Here is a 22,604-nt window from a genome sequence, read left to right as displayed (position 1 = left end):
ATATAGATATGTTGGAGACGTATCACTCCCACCTCCATTCGAGGAACCCTTATCTGCCAGCTCCCAGACGATGGCCCCTCTTCACCCACGGCAACTTGACCTGGTCCGTGTTCCAGCTGTCGTGGCTACACAAGTAGGCGGCAAGGTTGCTACAACAAGGCCAACGTTTATGAATCGTTCGCGAACCATCTGCGGAAATTCCACCATGCCAAGATGAGCTCCCCTTCCAAAGGAATTGGGGGTCTTCTTCCTCCACCTTGCCCCGAGAACACCTCCTCCTCCCACCTTCTCCCTCGAAGCCTCTCCCACCACCACATCGACCCATCCACCAACCAGGCCACCTACCCCCATGATATCTACTACACAACCTTCTTCTTGTAGACGTTGTTGGGCCTCCAAGTGCAGAGGTTTGTAGGACAGTAGCAAATTTCCCTCAAGTGGATGACCTAAGGTTTATCAATCCGTAGGAGGCGTAGGATGAAGATGGTCTCTCTCAAGCAACCCTGCAACCAAATAACAAAGAGTCTCTTGTGTCCCCAACACACCCAATACAATGGTAAATTGTATAGGTGCACTAGTTCGGCGAAGAGATGGTGATACAAGTGCAATATGGATGGTAGATAAAGGTTTTTGTAATCTGAAAATATAAAAACAGCAAGGTAACTAATGATAAAAGTGAGCACAAATGGTATTGCAATGCTAGGAAATAAGGCCTAGGGTTCATACTTTCACTAGTGCAAGTCCTCTCAACAATAATAACATAATTGGATCACATAACTATACCTCAACATGCAACAAAGAGTCACTCCAAAGTCACTAATAGCGGAGAACAAACGAAGAGATTATGGTAGGGTATGAAACACCTCAAAGTTATTCTTTCCAACCAATCTGTTGGGCTATTCCTATAAGTGTCACAAACAGCCCTAGAGTTCATACTAGAATAACACCTTAAGATACAAATCAACCAAAACCCTAATGTCACCTAGATACTCCAATGTCACCTCAAGTATCCGTGGGTATGATTATACGATATGCATCACACAATCCCAGATTCATCTATTCAACCAACACATAGGACCTCAAAGAGTGCCCCAAAGTTCCTACTGGAGAGTCAAGACGAAAACGTGTGCCAACCCCTATGCATAGGTTCATGGGCGGAACCCGCAAGTTGATCACCAAAACATACATCAAGTGAATCACATGATATCCCATTGTCACCACAGATAAGCACGGCAAGACATACATCAAGTGTTCTCAAATCCTTAAAGACTCAATCCGATAAGATAACTTCAAAGGGAAAACTCAATTCATTACAAGAGAGTAGAGGGGGAGAAACATCATAAGATCCAACTATAATAGCAAAGCTCGCAATACATCAAGATCGTACCACCTCAAGAACACGAGAGAGAGAGAGAGAGATCAAACACATAGCTACTGGTACATACCCTTAGCCCCGAGGGAGAACTACTCCCTCCTCGTCATGGAGAGCACCGGGATGATGAAGATGGCCACCGGAGAAGGATTGCCCCCTCCGGCAGGGTGCCGGAACGGGTCTAGATTGGTTTTCGGTGGCTACGGAGGCTTCTGGCGGCAGAACTCCCGATCTATTGTGTTCCCCGATCGTTTTAGGGTATATGGATATATATAGGAGGAAGAAGTACGTCGGGGGAGCGACGAGGGGCCCACGAGGGTGGAGGGCGCGCCCAGGGGGTAGGCGCGCCCCCTGTCTCGTGGCTTCCTCGTTGCTTCCCTTACGTACACCCCAAGTCTTCTGGATTGCTTCCGTTCCAAAAATAAGTTCTGTGAAGTTTCAGGTCATTTGGACTCCGTTTGATTTTCCTTTTCTGCAATATTCTAAAACAAGGAAAAAAACAGAAATTGACACTGGGCTCTGGGTTAATAGGTTAGTGCCAAAAATAATATAAAAGTGTATAATAAAGCCCATAAACATCCAAAGTTGATAATATAATAGCATGGAACAATCAAAAATTATAGATACGTTGGAGACGTATCAGCATCCCCAAGCTTAATTCCTGCTCGTCCTCGAGTAGGTAAATGATAAAAACAAAATTTTTGATGTGGAATGCTACCTAATATATTCATCATGTATTTCTCTTTATTGTAGCAAGAATATTCAGATCCATAAGATTCAAGACAAAAGTTTAATATTGACATAAAAAAATAATACTTCAAGCATACTAACTAAGCAATCATGTCTTCTCAAAATAACATGGCCAAAGAAAGTTCATCCCTATGAAATCATATAGTTTGGTCATGCTCCATTTTCGTCACACAAGAATGCTCTCATCATGCACAACCCCGATGACAAGCCAAGCAATTGTTTCATACTTTAGTAATCTCAAACTTTTTTCAAATTTCACGCAATACATGAGCGTGAGCCATGGATATAGCACTATGGGTGGAATAGAATATAATGAGGGGGTTATGTGGAGAAGACAAAAAGGAGAAAGTCTCACATCAACGAGGCTAATCAATGAGCTATGGAGATGCCCATCGATTGATGTTAATGCAAGGGGTAGGGATTGCCATGCAACGGATGCACTAGAGCTATAAATGTATGAAAGCTTAACAAAAGAAACTAAGTGGGTGTGCATCCAACTTGCTTGCTCACGAAGACCTAGGGCACTTGAGGAGGCCCATTGTTGGAATATACAAGCCAAGTTCTATAATGAAAATTTCCCACTAGTATATGAAAGTGACAAAACAAGAGACTCTCTATCATGAAGATCATGGTGCTACTTTGAAGCACAAGAGTGTGGAAAAAAGGATAGTAGCATTGTCCCTTTTTTATTTTTTTTATTTGGCCTTTCCTTTTTTTGGCCTTTTTTGGGACAATGCTCTATTAATGACAATCATCACACTTCTATTTATTTACAACTCAAAGATTACAACTCGATACTAGAACAAAGTATGACTCTATATGAATGCCTCCGACGGTGTACCGGGATTGCAATGAATCAAGAGTGACATGTATGATAAATTATGCATGGTGGCTTTGCCACAAATACGATGTCAACTACATGATGATGCAAAGAAATATGACAATGATGATGCGTGTCGTAATAAACGGAACGGTGGAAAGTTGCATGGCAATATATCTCAGAATGGCTACAGAAATGCCATAATAGGTAGGTATGGTGGCTGTTTTGAGGAAGATATAATGAGGTTTATGTGTGACAGAGCGTATCGTATCACGGGGTTTGGATGCACCGGCGAAGTTTGCACCAACTCTCAATGTGAGAAAGGGCAATGCACGGTACCGAAGAGGCTAGCAATGATGGAAGGGTAAGAGTGCGTATAATCCATGGACTCAACATTAGTCATAAAGAACACACATACTTATTGCAAAAATCTACAAGACATCAAAAACCAAGCATTACGCGCATGCTCCTAGGGGGGTAGATTGGTAGGAAAAGACCATCGCTCGTCCCCGACCGCCACTCATAAGGAAGACAATCAAATAACACCTCATGTTTCAAATTTGTTACACAACGTTTACCATACGTGCATGCTACGGGACTTGCAAACTTCAACACAAGTATTCCTCGAATTCACAACTACCCAACTAGCACAACTTTGATATCACTATCTCCATATCTCAAAACAATCATCAAGTATCAAACTTATCTTAGTATTCAATGCACTTATATGAAAGTTTTCATTATATCCCTCTTGGATGCCCATCATATTAGGACCAATTTCATAACCAAAGCAAATTACCATGCTGCTCTAAAGGACTCTCAAAACAATATAAGTGAAGCATGAGAGTTCATCTATTTCTATAAAATAAAACCACCACCGTGCTCTAAGAAGATATAAGTGAAGCACTAGAGAAAATGACAAACTACTCCGAAAGGTATAAGTGAAGATCAATGAGTAGTCGAATAATTATGCAACTATATGAAGACTCTCTAACATTTAATAATTTGAGATCTTGGTATTTTATTCAAACAGCAAGCAAAACAAAAGAAAATAAAATGACGCTCCAAGAAAAACACATATCATGTGGTAAATAAAAATATAGCTCCAAGTAAAGTTACCAATGAACAAAGACGAAAGAGAGGATGCCTTCTGGGGCATCCCCAAGCTTAGGCTCTTGGTTGTCCTTGAATATTGCCTTGGGGGTGCCTTGGGCATCCCCAAGCTTAGTCTCTTGCCACTCCTTATTCCATAGTCCATCTAATCTTTACCCAAAACTTGAGAACTTCACAACACAAAACTTAACAGAAAACTCGTAAGCTCCGTTAGCGAAAGAAAACAAAACACCACTTCAAGGTACTGTAATGAACTCATTCTTTATTTATATTGGTGTTAAACCTACTGTATTCCAACTTCTCTATGGTTTATAAACTCTTTTACTAGCCATGGATTCATCAAAATAAGCAAACAACACACGAAAAACAAAATCTGTTAAAAACAGAACAGTCTGTAGTAATCTGGATCAAACGTATACTTATGGAACTCATAAAATTCTCAAATAAATTTCTGGACGTGCGGAATTTATCTATTAATCATCTGCAAAAAATAATTAACTAAATAGCACTATCCAATAAACAATGGCAGCAATTCTCGTGAGCGCTAAAGTTTCTATTTTTTACAGCAAGATCAAAAAGACTTTCCCCAAGTTTTCCCAAAGGTTCTACTCGGCACAAACACTAATTAAAAGCATAAAACCACATATAAACAGAGGATAGATGAATTATTTATTACTAAACAGGAGCAAAAGTCAAGGAACAAAAATAAAGTTGGGTTGTCTCCCAACAAGCGCTATCGTTTAACACCCCTAGCTAGGCATGATGATTTCAATGATGCTCACATAAAAGATAAGGATTGAAACATAAAGAGAGCATCATGAAGAATATTACTAACACATTTAAGTTTAACCCACTTCCTATGCATAGGGATTTTGTGAGAAAACAACTTATGGGAACAATAATCAACTAGCATAGGAAGGCAAAACAAGCATATCTTTAAAACTTTAAGCACATAGAGAGGAAACTTGATATTATTGCAATTCCTACAAGCATATATTCCTCCCTCATAATAATTTTCAGTAGCATCATTAATGAATTCAAAAATATAACCAGCACCTAAAGCATTCTTTTCATGATCTACAAGCATAGAAAATTTACTACTCTCTACATAAGCAAAATTCTTCTCAATCGGAATAGTGGGAGTATCATAAGAGACTCTAATACTATAAATTGTTTCCACATTAAAAGAGTAATGTTCAGAAAAAGGGTAATCATAATCATGACAAGTTTTATAAATATAATCATCACTACTTTTTATAGCATATGTATCATCACAATAATTATCATAAGTAGGAGGCATGCTATCATCATTATAAATTTGCATATCAAAACTTGGGAGACTAAAAATATCATCTTCATTAAACGTAGCATCCCCAAGCTTGGGGCAAACATTAATTGCAGCAAATATATTCTCAAAAACATCATCTTCTTCAAACATAGCATCCCCAAGCTTGGGCCTTTTCATATCATAAGCATAATCACTCTCATCATCAATAGTATGGATAGCACCAATAGTATAGAAATTATCATATTCTTCCAAGCAAGTGCCAAAAAGATTTTCAAGATCATAAGAAGTATCATTATCTTCCACAATTATATTTTCATGAGGCACAATAGTAATAGGAGCAGCATTATTTGGGAGAGATATCTTTTTACCTCTCTTCCTTTTTCTTTTCTTCTTCTTCACCACATCATGTGTGGGCTCAATCCTCTTTTTGGAGCTCCTTAGTAATGAGATTGGTTGAATAGGAGGCTCCTCCTCGTACCTGATTCATCATAAGAAATAATATGAGGGTATTGGGAAGGCTCATCTCTTTCATTAGTATTCTCTTCATCTTCTATTTGTTTTCTTTTCTTTATGTAGTTGGCAATATAAGGATTTTCAATACAATTCACCACACACTACATGTAAATTTCCTCTAAATCAAAGCCAAGAAGTTTATAACGGGCAAATTCTGGAAGATTCCCAGTTATATGTTTCATTTCTTCGCAACCCATAAGCAAGCTAAGTTCATTATAATGTGCAAGGGAAATCAACTCATCACAATTTTTGGACACAATTAGATCATGAAACAATTTGCATCGGATAGCTAAATGACCCTGTTCATTGCAAAGTCCACAAGTACGACCAAGAAAATTTAAGTTTTCAGCACAATCATCTAGCCTTTCTTGCAACAATTTAGTTTCTAAGTACTTATGCCTCTTGCAATATCTATCTTCCCTATTTGGTGTGTACTTGCAAACCCAATGCACTCCACAAAAATTGACATGTTTATAGGAGACATTTTCATCGTAACTAGTGCAATCATCATTAGTACTATGGATATTCAAGAAGTTCATACTAACAACATTGCAATCATGCTCATCATTCAAAGATTTAGTGCCAAACATTTTAATGCATTCTTCTTCTAACACTTTGGCACAATTTTCCTTCCCATCGTACTCACGAAAGATATTAAAAAGATGAAGCGTATGAGGTAAACTTAATTCCATTTTTTATAGTTTTCTTTTATAAACTAAACTAGTGATAGAATAAGAAACTAAAAAGATTCAATTGCAAGATCTAAAGATATACCTTCAAGCGCTAACCTCCCCGGCAACGGCGCCAGAAAAGAGCTTGATGTCTACTACACAACCTTCTTCTTGTAGACGTTGTTGGGCCTCCAAGTGCAGAGGTTTGTAGGACAGTAGCAAATTTCCCTCAAGTGGATGACCTAAGGTTTATCAATCCGTAGGAGGCGTAGGATGAAGATGGTCTCTCTCAAGCAACCCTGCAACCAAATAACAAAGAGTCTCTTGTGTCCCCAACACACCCAGTACAATGGTAAATTGTATATGTGCACTAGTTCGACGAAGAGATGGTGATACAAGTGCAATATGGATGGTAGATAAAGGTTTTTGTAATCTGAAAATATAAAAACAGCAAGGTAACTAATGATAAAAGTGAGCACAAAGGGTATTGCAATGCTAGGAAATAAGGCCTAGGGTTCATACTTTCACCAGTGCAAGTCCTCTCAACAATAATAACATAATTGGATCACATAACTATCCCTCAACATGCAATAAAGAGTCACTCCAAAGTCACTAATAGCGGAGAACAAACGAAGAGATTATGGTAGGGTACGAAACACCTCAAAGTTATTATTTCCAATCAATCTGTTGGGCTATTCCTATAAGTGTCACAAACAACCCTAGAGTTCGTACTAGAATAACACCTTAAGACACAAATCAACCAAAACCCTAATGTCACCTAGATACTCCAATGTCACCTCAAATATCCGTGGGTATGATTATACAATATGCATCACACAATCTCAGATTCATCTATTCAACCAACACATAGGACCTCAAAGAGTGCCCCAAAGTTCCTACCAGAGAGTCAAGACGAAAACGTGTGCCAACCCCTATGCATAGGTTCATGGGCGGAACCCGCAAGTTGATCACCAAAACATACATCAAGTGAATCACGTGATATCCCATTGTCACCACAGATAAGCACGACAAGACATACATCAAATGTTCTCAAATCCTTAAAGACTCAATCTGATAAGATAACTTCAAAGGGAAAACTCAATTCATTACAAGAGAGTAGAGGGGGAGAAACATCATAAGATCCAACTATAATAGCAAAGCTCGCGATACATCAAGATCGTACCACCTCAAGAACACGAGAGAGAGAGAGAGAGAGAGAGATCAAACACATAGCTACTGGTACATACCCTCAGACCCGAGGGAGAACTACTCCCTCCTCGTCATGGAGAGCACCGGGATGATGAAGATGGCCACCGGAGAAGGATTGCCCCCTCCGGCAGGGTGTCGAAACGGGTCTAGATTGGTTTTCGGTGGCTACGGAGGCTTCTGGCGGCGGAACTCCCGATCTATTGTGTTCCTCTGGTCGTTTTAGGGTATATGGATATATATATAGGAGGAAGAAGTACGTCGGGGGAGCCACGAGGGGCCCACGAGGGTGGAGGGCGCGCCGGGGGGGGGGGGGGGGGGGGGGGGGGGGGGGGGGGGGGGGGGGGGGGGGGGGGGGGGGGGGGGGGGGGGGGGTAGGCGCGCCCCCTGCCTCGTGGCTTCCTCGTTGCTTCCCTTACGTAGACCCCAAGTCTTCTGGATTGCTTCCATTCCAAAAATAAGTTCCGTGAAGTTTCAGGTCAATTGGACTCCGTTTGATTTTCCTTTTCTGTGATACTCTAAAACAAGGAAAAACAGAAACTGGCACTGGGCTCTGGGTTAATAGGTTAGTCCCAAAAATAATATAAAAGTGTATAATAAAGCCCATAAATATCCAAAGTTGATAATATAATAGCATGGAACAATCAAAAATTATAGATATGTTGGAGACGTGTCACCCCACCTTCCACCTCCCTCCCCACCGCCACCTACGACCCCAGAGGTTCGGCCCAACGTCACACCCCAGATCCGCATAGCTGGAGGCGGTCATGATTCGCGGGCCGAGTCACAACTCCAATGAGGTGGACCATGTGGCTAGGAGCTACGACCTCCCATACACGTCGGAGCCAACTCACCTCGCCTAGAGCACCGCCTCGCGTCATGGCTCTCACCTCCAATGCCGGGCGCGTGGGGAGGCACTCTGACATGGCATCGGCCTCCCGCCTGCTTTACAGGTTGGTCTACGATGGAGGAGTGAGAGGAATGATACAATGACGAGCCGTCCCTTCGTATATAGTGTAATAGTTCAATCAAACGGGTATGAATTTTCCTTGGCACGTTAGCACTGGCAATGGACCCATGCTATCAGATATTGCGTCAAAAGAAGTCTTTGACGACTGCCCCCTCTGCGCGATGGCGCTGGAGGACACGTTTCATACATTTTGCAGAAGTCCTAGAGCGGTGGCACTTTGGCAAGCGATGGCAGAACAGTGGCAGATTCCCCTGCCGGCGTCGTTTCAGCGAATGGGCTCTGAGTAGCTTGCCCAAACACTTTGCGACCTGCCGGACACAGAGCGATTGGAGCTCATGATGACACTATGGCGTTGCTGGCACGTTCGCAATGGGATAACACACCATAAGAAGCCGCCCCCAGTCGAAGCATCCAAGAGGTATCTTCTAAGCTATGTGGACTCACTAATTGGTGTGCAGAACAACCCAGGTGCTGATCGAGTTAAAGAAAAGCAAGTTGTGGATGTGGTGACTCCCAGCAAGCCATTACCGCATGCTCAACCCATCAATGGTGCCCCACCCAGGTGGTCTCCTCCGGCTCAAGGATGGGCAAAATTGAACGTTGACGGATTGTTCTGCGCCACATCGGGAACTGCAGGGGCGGGCATGATTCTGCGTGGCTCCACCAGTGACATCATTTTCTCATCCTGTAGAGAGTTGCGCACATGTGCAGAACCATTGGAGGCTGAGCTCTCGGCTTGCATGGAGGGCATCAACCTCACCCTGCAATGGACGGAGATGCCGATAAAAGTAGAGACGAACTGCCTTGTCACTCTTAACATGATTAATGGCCCGGACAAGGACCGGTCTTGCTATACCATGTTGGTTGATCAAATTGAAAGGCTTTTGAGGTAAGGGAGGATGTTCAAGCTATCTCATGTTCATAGGGAACACAACGCTGCAAGCCATTATCTGGCCTTCTTTGGACAGACATAAAGTCGCACTATGGTGTGGTTGGATTCGGAACCAGGAGACGTCCCTGATATTTGTAAGAATGACTTATGTCCTGATTGATAAAATAAAATTTTCCTTTCATCCGAAAAAAGACCCGCAGTCAATCAAGTTTTTAGTGCTTTTGTCAAACAAAAATCGATGGTTTTTGCAAATTGATAAAACGGTGGGTTTTTTTTTAGGGAAGTGGTTTTTTCTTTATCCATCGTGCACAATTACGGTGGTTTTTGGCAATACTCTCCCAGTCCCGACTCCCGACGCCGCGGTCGCAGCCGCAGCCGACTGGACGCCGCAAGCAGCGCAGCGCCGGTGAAGAGCCGGACCTGTCACCTCCTCCGCTCCCGTCAGTTCCGGCCACTTCACCGCGAGCCCCACTGACCCTCAAAGGCCTCAACATGGCAGGTCTGCTGCTGCGTAGATTCATCCGGATCCAGCCCCGGGCGCCGATGAGCGCCGCCGGTGGAGCCGCGCCCTTCTACGCCTCGTGTCCCTCGTCGCCCCGCACCGTCGTACGAGACCTAACTCTAGACTCGCCCCCATTTATCCTCCACTTTGCTTCGTCCATCTCGAGGCGTCCCTAACTGAGGGGAGAAAACCAAGTTTTTGTATGCCTCACCGTGGCCCATGATTGCAGGCGCACCTGGAGGTGAGGGGGGAGCAGGCCGCTGCTGAAGTTGGTGAGCTGCAGCCCCGTTCATTTTAAATCTCTTTCGACCTAGATCTCCTGGCTCTTGATTGTGTGCATTAACCTAAATTTACATCTCTGCTTATTTATATCTTTTTTGCCATATTATGCCATCTCCTGATGCACGCTTCTGAGTTTGAGGCCAGGTGTGCATTCAGAAGGACAGAACTCCACAACTTAGAACAACATGAACTCAGACGAATTATGTAAGCAGATGAACCACAGTAGAGTGCATTGAGGGCAAACCGGAAACAATCCCGTATTTTCATGTATTCATTAGAGGCTCAATTATTTAATTTTACAAACGAAAACTTATCTTTTTGCAAAAAAAAAACCCAATCAAGCTGTACTAACTTGGGGTCCTAACACCTTACTTTGTGATTCTCAGTAGGAAAACTATCTGTATCAGCTGTCAGGATTACCTTTTCCTGCCCTTGATTAATGCTTGTCTAGTTAATCTATACTGCTGTGACTGCATGTGACGCTAATAATTCCACAGTCCTGTAAAAAATTAAGTATGCATTTGTATTGTTTCAGAATTATCAAAGAAGAGTTGTATCCCATGCAATTCAAAGGATCTGCATGCCATGTCAGAAGATTCTGCTAAAAAGTCACTTGAACAGGTTTCTTTCTCATACTTTGTTATAGTGAAGAACTTCATTAAGACCAGTGCTATTCCATTGATTGACCCCTTAAAAACAGGTGACTGGTTGGGAACTGAAAAATGAAGGTGACATTTTGAAATTACACAGAGCATGGAAGGTGAAGAATTTTGTAAAAGGTCTTGAGTTCTTTCAGCTTGTTGCTGCTGTTGCTGAGGAAGAAGGTCTCTTCTTTTCCTCTGTTCTACGTATTCACATTGTCCCATTTGTCAAATTCAATTAAAAAAATGCTGGAAAGTTTCTAATGTCCAACTGACTTCCTGTCCTACAGACCTCAATCCTCATTGTAATGGAATTTAAGAATATCATTGGCACATACATAGCGCAGCAAGTCGATGTATTGCTAATAATTATATGCTCAGTACCCCAGTATTTTCAGTTCTTCACAGTGATATTAATTGTTTGCGTTCTTAACTGAATTCCACATAAATATACATCATATCTACACAGCCCTCGCCAAACCTGGGACCTCCTAAACCTGGTTTCAGAAGATATATTTCCCCTCATTTATCCATGGTTGTGATAATCAAACTACTTTCGTTCAAACTGTGCTACGTATGTGTTGCATTTGTTCAAGTTACATGCTGCCGTTCCATTTAGCATGATTAGAGATTTTATTTTACATTTCTAAAGGAAAATGCTACTGAAATTGGTCATGATTTTTTTTAGTTCACTCAGAATCCAACAATTTTCTTGCCATGTCTTGTTTGTTCGTTTCAGTAACAATCTGAGCAAAGTATGTTTAAATGGGTATGTTTTCCCAGGTCACCACCCAGATCTTCATCTCGTCAGTTGGAACAATGTGAAAATCGATGTCTGGACTCATTCAGTCAGTAAGTGTTTCATATGGTTATTTTGGCTAATTTATTTTGACTTCACATTTACTCTAGGATTTCACGGACTGTCTTTTAGTCAAATCTCTCTTTAAAAATGTGAGTACTTCGCCTCACTACTTTTCACAATGAATCTTATCAATAACTACCTATGTTGATTTCTGAGAAAAACATAACAGCATTGTTATAGTAGATTATTAAATCCCTGGGACCTAGTAAACCAAATTTTGTGCTGTAGGATTTTTATTCTGAACAGGAACGGTTTACTAGCTATTCATTTGCTTTTTTAGGAACACTGGTAGGTTGACTGGTATGATGTATGACCTAATTTTTAAGCAGAAAGCCAAATGATCATGTTCAAAACATTTGCCGCTCATGCTTCAAAGATTATTCCCATGGTTGTTAATTTTATTAATATCATGATAAAGTACTTTAGATGTTATGAATGTATTGATGATATCGGGTTCAAAGTCTTTTGAGCATGCAAAAATCATAGATACTTAGGTGCTTGCTGCCTATTGGCAGTTAGGCGTTGTCATGATAAAAAATTGCGTATTTCTTATAGGGAAATTTGATCAACTTAAAATGAAGAGAACGAGCCATAAAAAACTGGTTCATTCATCGTGAAACAGTGCTAAAAAACACAAGCACAATAAAGGACTCGCCAAGATGTTTGTTTATAATTATCTGTTTATCGTGGTATCAGGAGGTTTAACAGATAATGACTTCATCCTTGCTGCAAAGATCAATGAACTCAAGCTAGAAGGCCTTTTGAGCAAGAAAAAGGCTACTTCCCAGGAGTAGCTTTGGGAGATCAAGCAGATAACTTTTAATGTGTAGATGCCAAGAAATGCCCTTTTATATTGTCTGCGATGATTGTACATGCCGTTCCAAAATGAGTACTTCCGATGTGAATTCCACTTAACCTTTGGTGAGATCTATCTGTTCTGGGCGATGCGTTTCTCTGATGATACGAATCTGGGTCACCCTAATACTTGTCTGTATCTTCTGAATATATACAGTAGAAGGTGCCATGTATGCAATGGCATAGATTTTTTTTAAGATAAAGATGCAATGGCATAAATATATGATCATCTATGGTGTCGCCAAAATATTTGAGCCTTCCTAGGCTCTGTTTTGCAATGTGGTACCTTTCATAAGTTAGGTGGAAGCACATTCTTTTGTGGTGTAACCCAAAAATATCACTAAAGCTAGTAAAGATCCTCCTAATTAACTAAATTTCATAAGTAAGCTAGGCCATCGTTGACCCATCCTATTACCAATGAAACTATGAAAGGGATGCCCCTTTTTTTGCAATTAGGGTTGCTGTTGGAGATGTTTTTTTTGTGTCTAAAAGCCCTAGAAAGCGGTTATGTCCTATTGTAGGGCTGCTGTTGGAGATGCTCCTGCCTGTGAAAAAAAAAAGCTACAATCACAAATTTCTTTGTCGAGAAATAAGTTTTCAAGATGATTATTCTATGGCGGTTGCTACGAATCAGCCGGATGTTCGATCCAGCAGCCCTTCGATCCACACCGCGTCCCGCTCTGCAGTGAAGGTGCATCAGCCCGTCGTTAATCCACACCACGCGCTCCTCTGAACACAGCCATGGTGCAACAAAAACCAAAGGATGGCACCTGCGCCGGCGACCTCGCAGCCCTAGAGCAGCCGGAGATGCTGCATCATCGCTCCAAAAAGAGCCGCCGCCGACGCGCTATATCGCAGACTTGCAGTGTCGAGACTCACCAGGGTCCTGCACCATGGTAGCACCGAGGACTGCAAATAAAGCTTCAACGCAGCACCGATGACACCCCGGCGAAGCTCCACTGCAACTCCATGGAAGCACCATCGACGCCCGGTTGCTCCATTGCATCCGAGTGACGCTCCATTGCAGCTCTAGGGGAGCTTCATTGCAGCCGCGGCAAAGCTCCAACGTCCCCGATGGTACTCCATTGCAGCCGCGGCAAAGCTCCATTGCAACCGCGGCGCAGCTCCAACGTCCCCGACGGTGCTCCATTGCAGTCGCGGCGAAGCTCCATTGCAACCGGGACAAAGCTCCAACACCCCGACGGTGCTCTATTGCAGTCGCGGCGGAGCGCCAACATCCCTCCATTGCAGCGCCGGTGATGACGGCTGATGCAGCGACGCAGCACGCGACGGCCATGGCGAAAGCTGCGACAAAAAGCATGACGACGACGACTGAAGCTGCCATGTAGCACGAGGATGATGCGATGCAGCTACGGTGGCGTTTTAATGCATCCACGGCGGTGCGAGGATGAATCAGGCAACGGCCGACGACGTTACCTCCTCCGCTTCTGTGCTGCTGCTTGCTTTTCCTCCGCAGCTTGACGAACGAGAGAAGGAAAGGGAAAAGAATCGGGTGGAGGATATGCTTTGTGGGAGAAGTAAGGTGGAGCGATAGGAGCGGTGGGCGGGGCCACAGCGACACGTGGTGTGATACGTCTCAAACGTATCTATAATTTTTGATTGTTCCATGCTATTATATTATCTGTTTTGGATGTTAATAGACTTTATTTTACACTTTTATATTATTTTTGGGACTAACCTATTAACCCAAGGCCTAGTGCAAATTGTTGTTTTTTTTGCCTATTTCAGTGTTTTGCAGAAAAGGAATATCAAACGGAGTCCAAACGGAATGAAACCTTCGGGAGCGTGATTTTTGGAACAAACGTGATCTAGCGGACTTGGAGTGGACGTCAAGAAACGGACGAGGAGTCCACGAGGCAGGGGGCGCGCCCTGCCCCCTCGTGGGCCCCTCATGGCTCAACCGACCTACTTCTTCCTCCTATATATGTTCACATCCCCCAAAAACATCCAGGAGCACCAAGAAACCCTATTTCCACTACCACAACCTTCTGTACCCAAGAGATCCCATCTTAGGGCCTTTTTCGGAGCTCCACCAGAGGGGCATTGATCACGGAGGGCCTCTACATCAACTCCATGGCCCCTCCGATGATGTGTGAGTAGTTTACTTCAGACCTTCGGGTCCATAGTTATTAGCTAGATGGCTTCTTCTCTCTCTTTGGATCTCAATACAAAGTTCTCCTCGATCTTCTTGGAGATCTATTCGATGTAACTCTTTTGCGGTGTGTTTGTCGAGATCCGATGAAATGTGGGTTTATGATCAAGTCTATCTATGAACAATATTTGATTCTTCTCTGAAATCTTTTATGCATGATTGGTTATCTTTGCAAGTCTCTTTGAATTATCAGTTTGGTTTGGCCTGCTAGATTGATCTTTCTTGCAATGGGAGAAGTGCTTAGCTTTGGGTTCAATCTTGCGGCGCTCGATCCCAGTGACAGAAAGGGAAACGACACGTATTGTATTGTTGCCATCGAGGATAAAAAGATGAGGTTTATATCATATTGCTTGAGTTTATCCCTCTACATCATGTCATCTTACCTAAGGCGTTACTCTGTTCTTATGAACTTAATACTCTAGATGCATGCTGGATAGCGGTTGATGTGTGGAGTAATAGTAGTAGATGCAGGCAGGAGTCGGTCTACTTTTCACGGACGTGATGCCTATATACATGATCATGCCTAGATATTCTCATAATTATTCGCTTTTCTATCAATTGTTCGACAGTAATTCGTCCACCCGCCGTAATACTTATGCTATCTTAAGAGAAACCACTAGTGAAACATATGGCCCCCGGGTCTATTTTCCATCATATAAGTTTTCAATCTATTTTATTTTGCAATCTTTACTTTCAATCTATTTCATAAAAATACCAAAAATATTTATCTTATCATTATTATCTCTATCAGATCTCACTCTCGTAAGTGACCGTGAAGGGATTGACAACCCCTTTATCGCATTGGTTGCGAGGTTCTTATTTGTTTGTGTAGGTACGAGGGACTTGCGTGTGGCCTCCTACTGGATTGATACATTGGTTCTCAAAAACTGAGGGAAATACTTACGCTACTTTGCTACATCACCCTTTCCTCTTCAAGGGAAAACCAACGCAGTGCTCAAGAGGTAGCAAGAAGGATTTCTGGCGCCGTTGCCGGGGAGTCTACGCACAAGTCAAGACATAACAAGTACCCATCACAAACTCTTATCCCTCACATTACATTATTTGCCATTTGCCTCTCGTTTTCCTCTCCTCCACTTCACCCTTACCGTTTTATTCGCCCCTTTTTTCCATTCCCCTTCTCTTTTCCAGTTTGCCTCTTTTTACTTGTTTCTTGTTTGCTTGTGTGTTGGATTGCTTGCTCGTCACGATGGCTCAAGATAATACTAAACTGTGTGACTTTTCCAATACCAACAATAATGATTTTATTAGCACTCCGATTGCTCCTCTTACCGATGCTGAATCTTGTGAAATTAATGCTGCCTTGCTGAATCTTGTCATGAAAGATCCGTTTTCCGGCCTTCCTAGTGAAGATGCCGCTATCCATCTAAACAACTTTGTTGATTTATGTGATATGCAAAAAAAGATATGGATAATGATATTGTTAAACTGAAGCTATTCCCGTTTTCCCTTAGAGATCGTGCTAAAACTCGGTTTTCGTCTTTGCCTCAAAATAGTATCGATTTATGGAATAAGTGCAAAGATGCTTTTATCTCTAAGTATTTTCCTTCTGCTAAGATCATCACTCTTAGAAATGATATTATGAATTTTAAATAACTTGATCATGAACATGTTGCACAAGCTTGGGAGAGGATAAAATTAATGATACGTAATTGCCCTACACATGGTTTGAATCTTTGGATGATTATACAAATTTTTTATGCCGGATTGAACTTTTCTTCTAGAAATCTTTTAGATTCGGCCGCGGGAGGCACTTTTATGGAAATCACTTTAGGAGAAACTACTAAACTCCTAGATAATATTATGGTTAATTATTCTCAATGGCATACTGAAAGATCTACTAATAAAAAGGTGCATGCTATAGAAGAAATCAATGTTTTGAGTGGAAAGATGGATGGACTTATGGAATTCTTTGCTAATAAGAGTGTTTCTTCTGATCCTAATGATATACCTTTGTCTACTTTGATTAAGAATAATAATGAATCTATGGATCTGAATTTTGTTGGTAGGAACAATTTTGGTAATAACGCATATAGAGGTAATTTTAATCCTAGGCCGTTTCCTAGTAATTCCTCTAATAATTATGGTAATTCCTACAACAATCTTATGGAAATTATAATAAGATGCCCTCTGATTTTGAATCTAATATTAAAGAATTTATTAGTTCACAAAAGAGTTTCAATGCTTTGATTGAAGAAAATTTGTCTAAGATTGATGAGTTGGCTAGGTTTCCGTGAATTTGATGATTGTTCTTTAAACTTGCATCTTGCGGATTCCACCATTAAGAAACCTATGGGAAGAATTAATGATGTTCTTATTGTTGCAAATAGGAATTATGTGCCCGTAGATTTCATTTTCCTTGATATATATTGCAATCCTACATGTCCTATTATTCTTGGTAGACTTTTCCTTAGAACGATTGGTGCAGTTATTGATATGAAGGAAGGGAATATTAGATTCCAATCTCCGTTAAGGAAGAGTGTGGAAAACTTTCCTAGAAAGAAAATTAAATTACCTTATTAATATATTATGAGAGCCACTTATGAATTACATACCAAAGATGATAATACCTAGATCTATCCTTGCTTTTATACCTAGCTAGGGGTGTTAAACGATAGCGCTTGTTGGGAGGCAACCCAATTTTATTTTTGTTTCTTGATTTTTTGATTCTGTTTAATAATAAATAATTCATATAGCCTAGGTTTATACGTGGTTTTATGCTTTTAATTAGTGTTTGTGCCAAGTAGAACCTTTGGGAAGACTTGACGAAAGTCTTTGCGATCTTGCTGTAAAAAACAGAAACTTTAGCGCTTACGAGATTTGCTGCCATTTTTTATTGGAGAGTGCTATTTAGTTAATTCTTTTTGCAGATGATTAATAGATAAATTCCTCACGTCCAGAAATTTATTTTAAAATTTTGGGGTTCCATAAGGATTCAAAACCTACAGATCACTACAGACTGTTCTGTTTTTGACAGATTCTGTTTTTCGTGTGTTGTTTGCTTATTTTGATGAATCTATGGCTAGTAATAGAGTTTATGAACCATAGAAAAGTTGGAATACAGTAGGTTCAATACTATAAATAAATAATAAGTTCATTACAATACCTTTAAGTGGTGGTTTATTTTCTTTTACTAACGGAGCTCACGAGCTTTTCTTTTAAGTTTTGTGTTGTGAAATTTTCAAGTTTTGGGTAAAGATTTGATGGATTATGGAACAAGGAGTGGCAAGAGTCTAAGATTGGGGATGATCAAGGCACACCAAGGTAAAATCCAAGGACAACCAAAATCCTAAGCTTGGGGATGCCCCGGAAGGCATCCCTCTTTCGTCTTCGTCCATCGGTAACTTTACTTGGAGCTATATTTTTTATTCGCCAGATGTCGTGGGGTTGTCACGGCAGATGTCCTCGTGAAAGGACTTAGTCGTGGAGCCATCGCTACGGGTTATCTTAAAAGGGTTAAACCGGACAAGGGACACGGGGATTTTTATACTAGTCCGGCCCCTTCGATGAAGATAAAAGCCTACGTCTAGTTGTGTTGGTATTGCTAGGGTTTCGATGACCAGGGAGCGAATCCGCTTTGCCTGGCTCTCGAGTTGTTGTGTCTTGTCCCTAAACCGCTGCCGGGTCGTCCCTTTATATACATAGGTTGACGCCTGCCGGTTTACAGAGTCCCGAGGCCGGATCATAATCGTGTCTGGCTCGGTCTCTATCCTTCCTATCTTACAATGCAAGTTACATAATAAGGTCGATTTACATCTACAGGCCTTAACTCGCCTTTGGGCCTTGGGCCTTTGTAAAGCGTCATCATTCTTAGGTCCTCATGGGCTTCTAATCTTCATAAAGTTAATCCGGCTACTCCTGGCCGGTTTACGTCCAGTAGTAATATCCCCAACATTAGGCCCCAGATTGGTTTGAACTTGTTCATGTCAATCTTCAACACTTAGAAAAATTCCTCCTTTGCATCTTCACCTTGATCTTGTAAACCGCCGTGACGTCATACTCCAGGGTCATGATAAACCGTCATGACGTCACTTTGTTACTTAAAAAATGATATATCTCACCTTCGGTTAATGAGCCTCCGACAATCGAGGCGACCGCTCCTGTTAGGTATCCAATATTCCGACTCCTCGATTCTCGCGCCTGTCACCTCCCCCTTTACCTTATAAATAGGGCCAAGGGTCATTTCCTTTTCCCCCCTCCGTCTCTTCGCTTCTTCTTCCTCCTCACAACGCCTCTGCACTCGAGCGCCGCCGCCGTCGCCGAGCTTCGCTTCCGCCTCTCCGTTGGCCGCTGCATCGACCTGGTTGCACCAGAGAGCCGCGGCGTACCTCCGCTGCTTCAACAGCCGTTGTAAGTCCTTCCCCTTCCTCCTTTGTAGATCTTCCTAGGGTTTCATTGTTCATCGAAGTTCATCGAAGCTCCGGCACTGTTCTTCCCTGTTCCTCCTTAGTCCATGGATAAAAACCTCAAGCTTGATATATTCCGTGTAATAGCTATAGCATTCCTTATCACAACAAACCCTTATGCGCATAAAAACCGATCTGGACCTTTGTGAACCGCTTCGGGGCCAACCTTTTTAGGTCTAAATCCTTTTGCTTTTCCTGTCTCACGGTAGATCCAAAATTTCCATGCAATCTTGTGAAACCTGTTTTTACCTTATTTAGCCGTTCTTGCCTTAGATCTGTATCTTCTTTATCACATAGGCGGTTTACCTTTGTAGAAAGCAATCTATCACATACCATTAGTCCCCTTGTAAACCGGCAATCCCTTTATCTCTGTTGTCATACTCCGGTTTAATAGTATGCATATACCTTTCTTCCGTTTATCGCTTTGTCATTCATCATTGTATCAGCCTCCAGTTTACGAAATTTACATACTTGGATTTATTTACCTTGTTGCACCTTATGCACCACTATGAATAAATTGTAAACCGGTATTTCTTTTCAGCTTTTCACTTGCAATGGCCAAGCAGTTTTATTCCTGCAACTAGGCTCCCTCCCGGGTTACCGAGGAGCAACTTAATGGAATGGTCAAAATTGGTACTTTACCAAAAAAGAATGAGATCCGGTGGCGAGTTCCTGGATCGGAGAACCCTCCTACTCCCAAGCAAGGTGAAGCAGTGGTGTTTGTTGACCACATAGGTCATGGCTTCAAACCGCCCGGATCGCAGTTTTTTCGAGATGTGCTTGCCAGTTTTCAGCTCCACCCTCAAGATATTGGACCCAACTCGGTATCCAATATATGCAACTTCCAAGTCTTCTGTGAAGTGTACTTACAAGAAGAACCAACAGTTGAGCTGTTCCGAGATTTCTTCCATCTGAATCGGCACACTGAATTTGTAGACGGACCCAGCACTGAACTTGGTGGCATCTCCATTCAAAAAAGAAAAGAGGTTGAATTTCCTCATGCCAAGCTGCACAGTCACCCCAAAGAGTGGAATCAAACTTGGTTCTACTGTAAAGACACCTCCCCTGAAGATGAGAACCCTCTGTCGGGTTACCGTGCCCACCGGCTTGCCAACACTCACCCACTTCCACAGCGGCTAAGTGCTTAGGAACGGGCCTCATATGCACCTCAACTCGCCAAGCTAAGAGCCTTCTTGGCCAACGGTTCAACAGGTGTAGACTTTGTCCGTTACTGGATATCCTGGAGTATCTTGCCACTAAATCGCCGCTCCCGCTTAATGTGTGAGTATACCGGTGAATTAGAAGACTCCCAACGTCACATCAATATTCAGCTAACAGATGAAGAGGTCACTGAGGTCGTCAAGAAGATTTTGAATGAATCGGAAGCTGTCTGTCGCCAAACCAGACTAGCCCCTTTTTATACGCAAAACAAACCGCCTGCTGTGAGTATTGTTCCTTCGCTTTACACTTAATATCCTTACACTGTACAATCCTTGAATATCCATCTTTTTACCTTTAAACAGGATGATGATCCGTTTTGGAAGAAGAAACCTCAAGAGAAAGCGGCAAAACCTTCCCTCCCTAAAACCAAAGCCATCAAGAAAACCACAAAGCGGAAGGCATCTGAACGCATCAGTATGGATTTGGACGACGACCCGGATGAACCAGAAGTTGAGGTAGAACTTGATTAACTTGGTTCCCTTTTCATGCATCTCATTGACAATCATAATTATCAGGAGGACGTCGAGGGCAGCCAAGCTGACGATGTAGAGGTAATTATCCTTTCCTCCGGTTCAGACTCTCTGCCAACACAAAAAATCCGTCAAGCGGTCCGGAAAGTAAGCTTTTCACATCCTCTTGCTCATTTGGATCCAACATTTATTTTGAAGAAGCAGCAGCACGAGGATCGCCGCACAACCCGGCATAGCGGCCAAAAGGTTACTTGACCGGTTTACCGACACTCCGGTTCAGAAACGCTGATCTGAGGTCTCACCCGCTTCTGACACTTCTTATCCCAAGGCGGACTATTTCCGACAACCTCTTAATCCGTCTGATTCGAATTATCAGGTGACACCTCCTTCATCCTCTGGCGAGTCAACAACGACCCAACTCCCTCCTCTCAAAACTGTAGCTGGGTAAGTACTTCAACCCTTTATTTTGATGTTTCATACTTTATATACTATGCTTAACTTTCGCATCTTTCTCTGTTGTAGAGCCAAAGCCAGACCCAGCAAAAAGGCTCGGGTGAACAATCCGCCCGAAGACCAGGTGGTTCTTGAACCGGAGCAAACGGTTGAACCGGAGGGTCCAAATCCTGAAGCTACTTTTGATGAACCACCCCCTCAAGATCACAATATTGATGAACAACCAGAAGTTGACACTGCTGTGCCTGATGATGAACCGGCAGATCCAATCCGGGCGGATGATAGGTCTTCTAGTCCGGTGAGAGCTACTAACACTCCATCAACTCCAGAAAAGGCTGCTGGAGACAAAGAAGGCAAGGTTATCATTACTGGCATTGGTCACACCTCTCCTGGCCATCCTGTAATCTTGGCCAAACATAGTGCCAAGGAAGAGCGTGCTGCCATGGAAAAAGGCAAATGGAGCACCGACTTGTCAAGCTATGTCCATCTCAGCGCTGAAGAACTCCACTCTGGTTTTCTAAACCGTCTGCACTCAAACCATGATTATGAAGCCGGTTTGGTGAACCTGGTGAAAGAGCGCTATGAGGTATTTTCATCACTTTCCTTTCTTGAATCCAAAGTACAAGCATCAACCCAAGTAGCCCCCAAGGGCCGGTTTATGATGTCAATCATAAACCGGGACTGTATAATACCTTCACTCTTGCAAACTTGTCCTCCATATACCAACTGATCTTTTGAAGTAAACCAGACGTGATCATTGTATTCCTGTAGTTTTTGCCTGTGTAGTCCCCAAGGGCCGGTTTATCTTTCCAAGGTGAACCGGGTCTTTAATCTGTGCATCCATTTGAACAGGTGTACATTAGCCCCCAAGTGTCAAGGATAATGCTTGCATTGTACTTGAGACTTGCAAATAAAAGTTTGATGATAGAACAAATAGGCATTACCCCCCAAGTACAAAGTACATAACTTGTTATACGCTTGGTACTTCAAAAATACACATCTCATTGTTGATATATCTTGCCTTTGCAGGCCGAGCTGAGTAAAAGGGATGCTCAAACCGCTGACCTTCAGGAGAACGTCAAATCTCAGCAAGCAGACGCTTCCAAGGCCAAGGAGGAGTTGACAA

At 42.4% G+C, this 22,604-nt stretch overlaps 1 protein-coding gene across 1 annotated transcript in view; it reads left to right on the top strand.

The window, feature by feature from the left end:
- The window catches only part of LOC125546863, a 30,115-nt gene extending 17,149 nt beyond the window's left edge, over nucleotides 1-12,966 (top strand). The window contains exons 4-9 of the mRNA XM_048710972.1: nucleotides 9,875-10,201; nucleotides 10,327-10,369; nucleotides 10,915-11,000; nucleotides 11,080-11,203; nucleotides 11,804-11,872; nucleotides 12,579-12,966. Coding sequence (XP_048566929.1) covers nucleotides 9,875-10,201; nucleotides 10,327-10,369; nucleotides 10,915-11,000; nucleotides 11,080-11,203; nucleotides 11,804-11,872; nucleotides 12,579-12,676 — 747 coding nt within the window. The 3' untranslated portion in view covers nucleotides 12,677-12,966. The remainder of the gene's footprint in view (nucleotides 1-9,874; nucleotides 10,202-10,326; nucleotides 10,370-10,914; nucleotides 11,001-11,079; nucleotides 11,204-11,803; nucleotides 11,873-12,578) is intronic.
- The last annotated feature ends 9,638 nt before the right edge of the window (nucleotides 12,967-22,604 follow it).

The sequence above is a fragment of the Triticum urartu genome, chromosome 3 (genome assembly GCF_003073215.2).
Source record: "Triticum urartu cultivar G1812 chromosome 3, Tu2.1, whole genome shotgun sequence".
Taxonomy (NCBI): Eukaryota; Viridiplantae; Streptophyta; class Magnoliopsida; order Poales; family Poaceae; genus Triticum; species Triticum urartu.
Note: the sequence above shows the minus strand (reverse complement) of the source record. Positions and strands in the feature narration are given on the sequence as shown.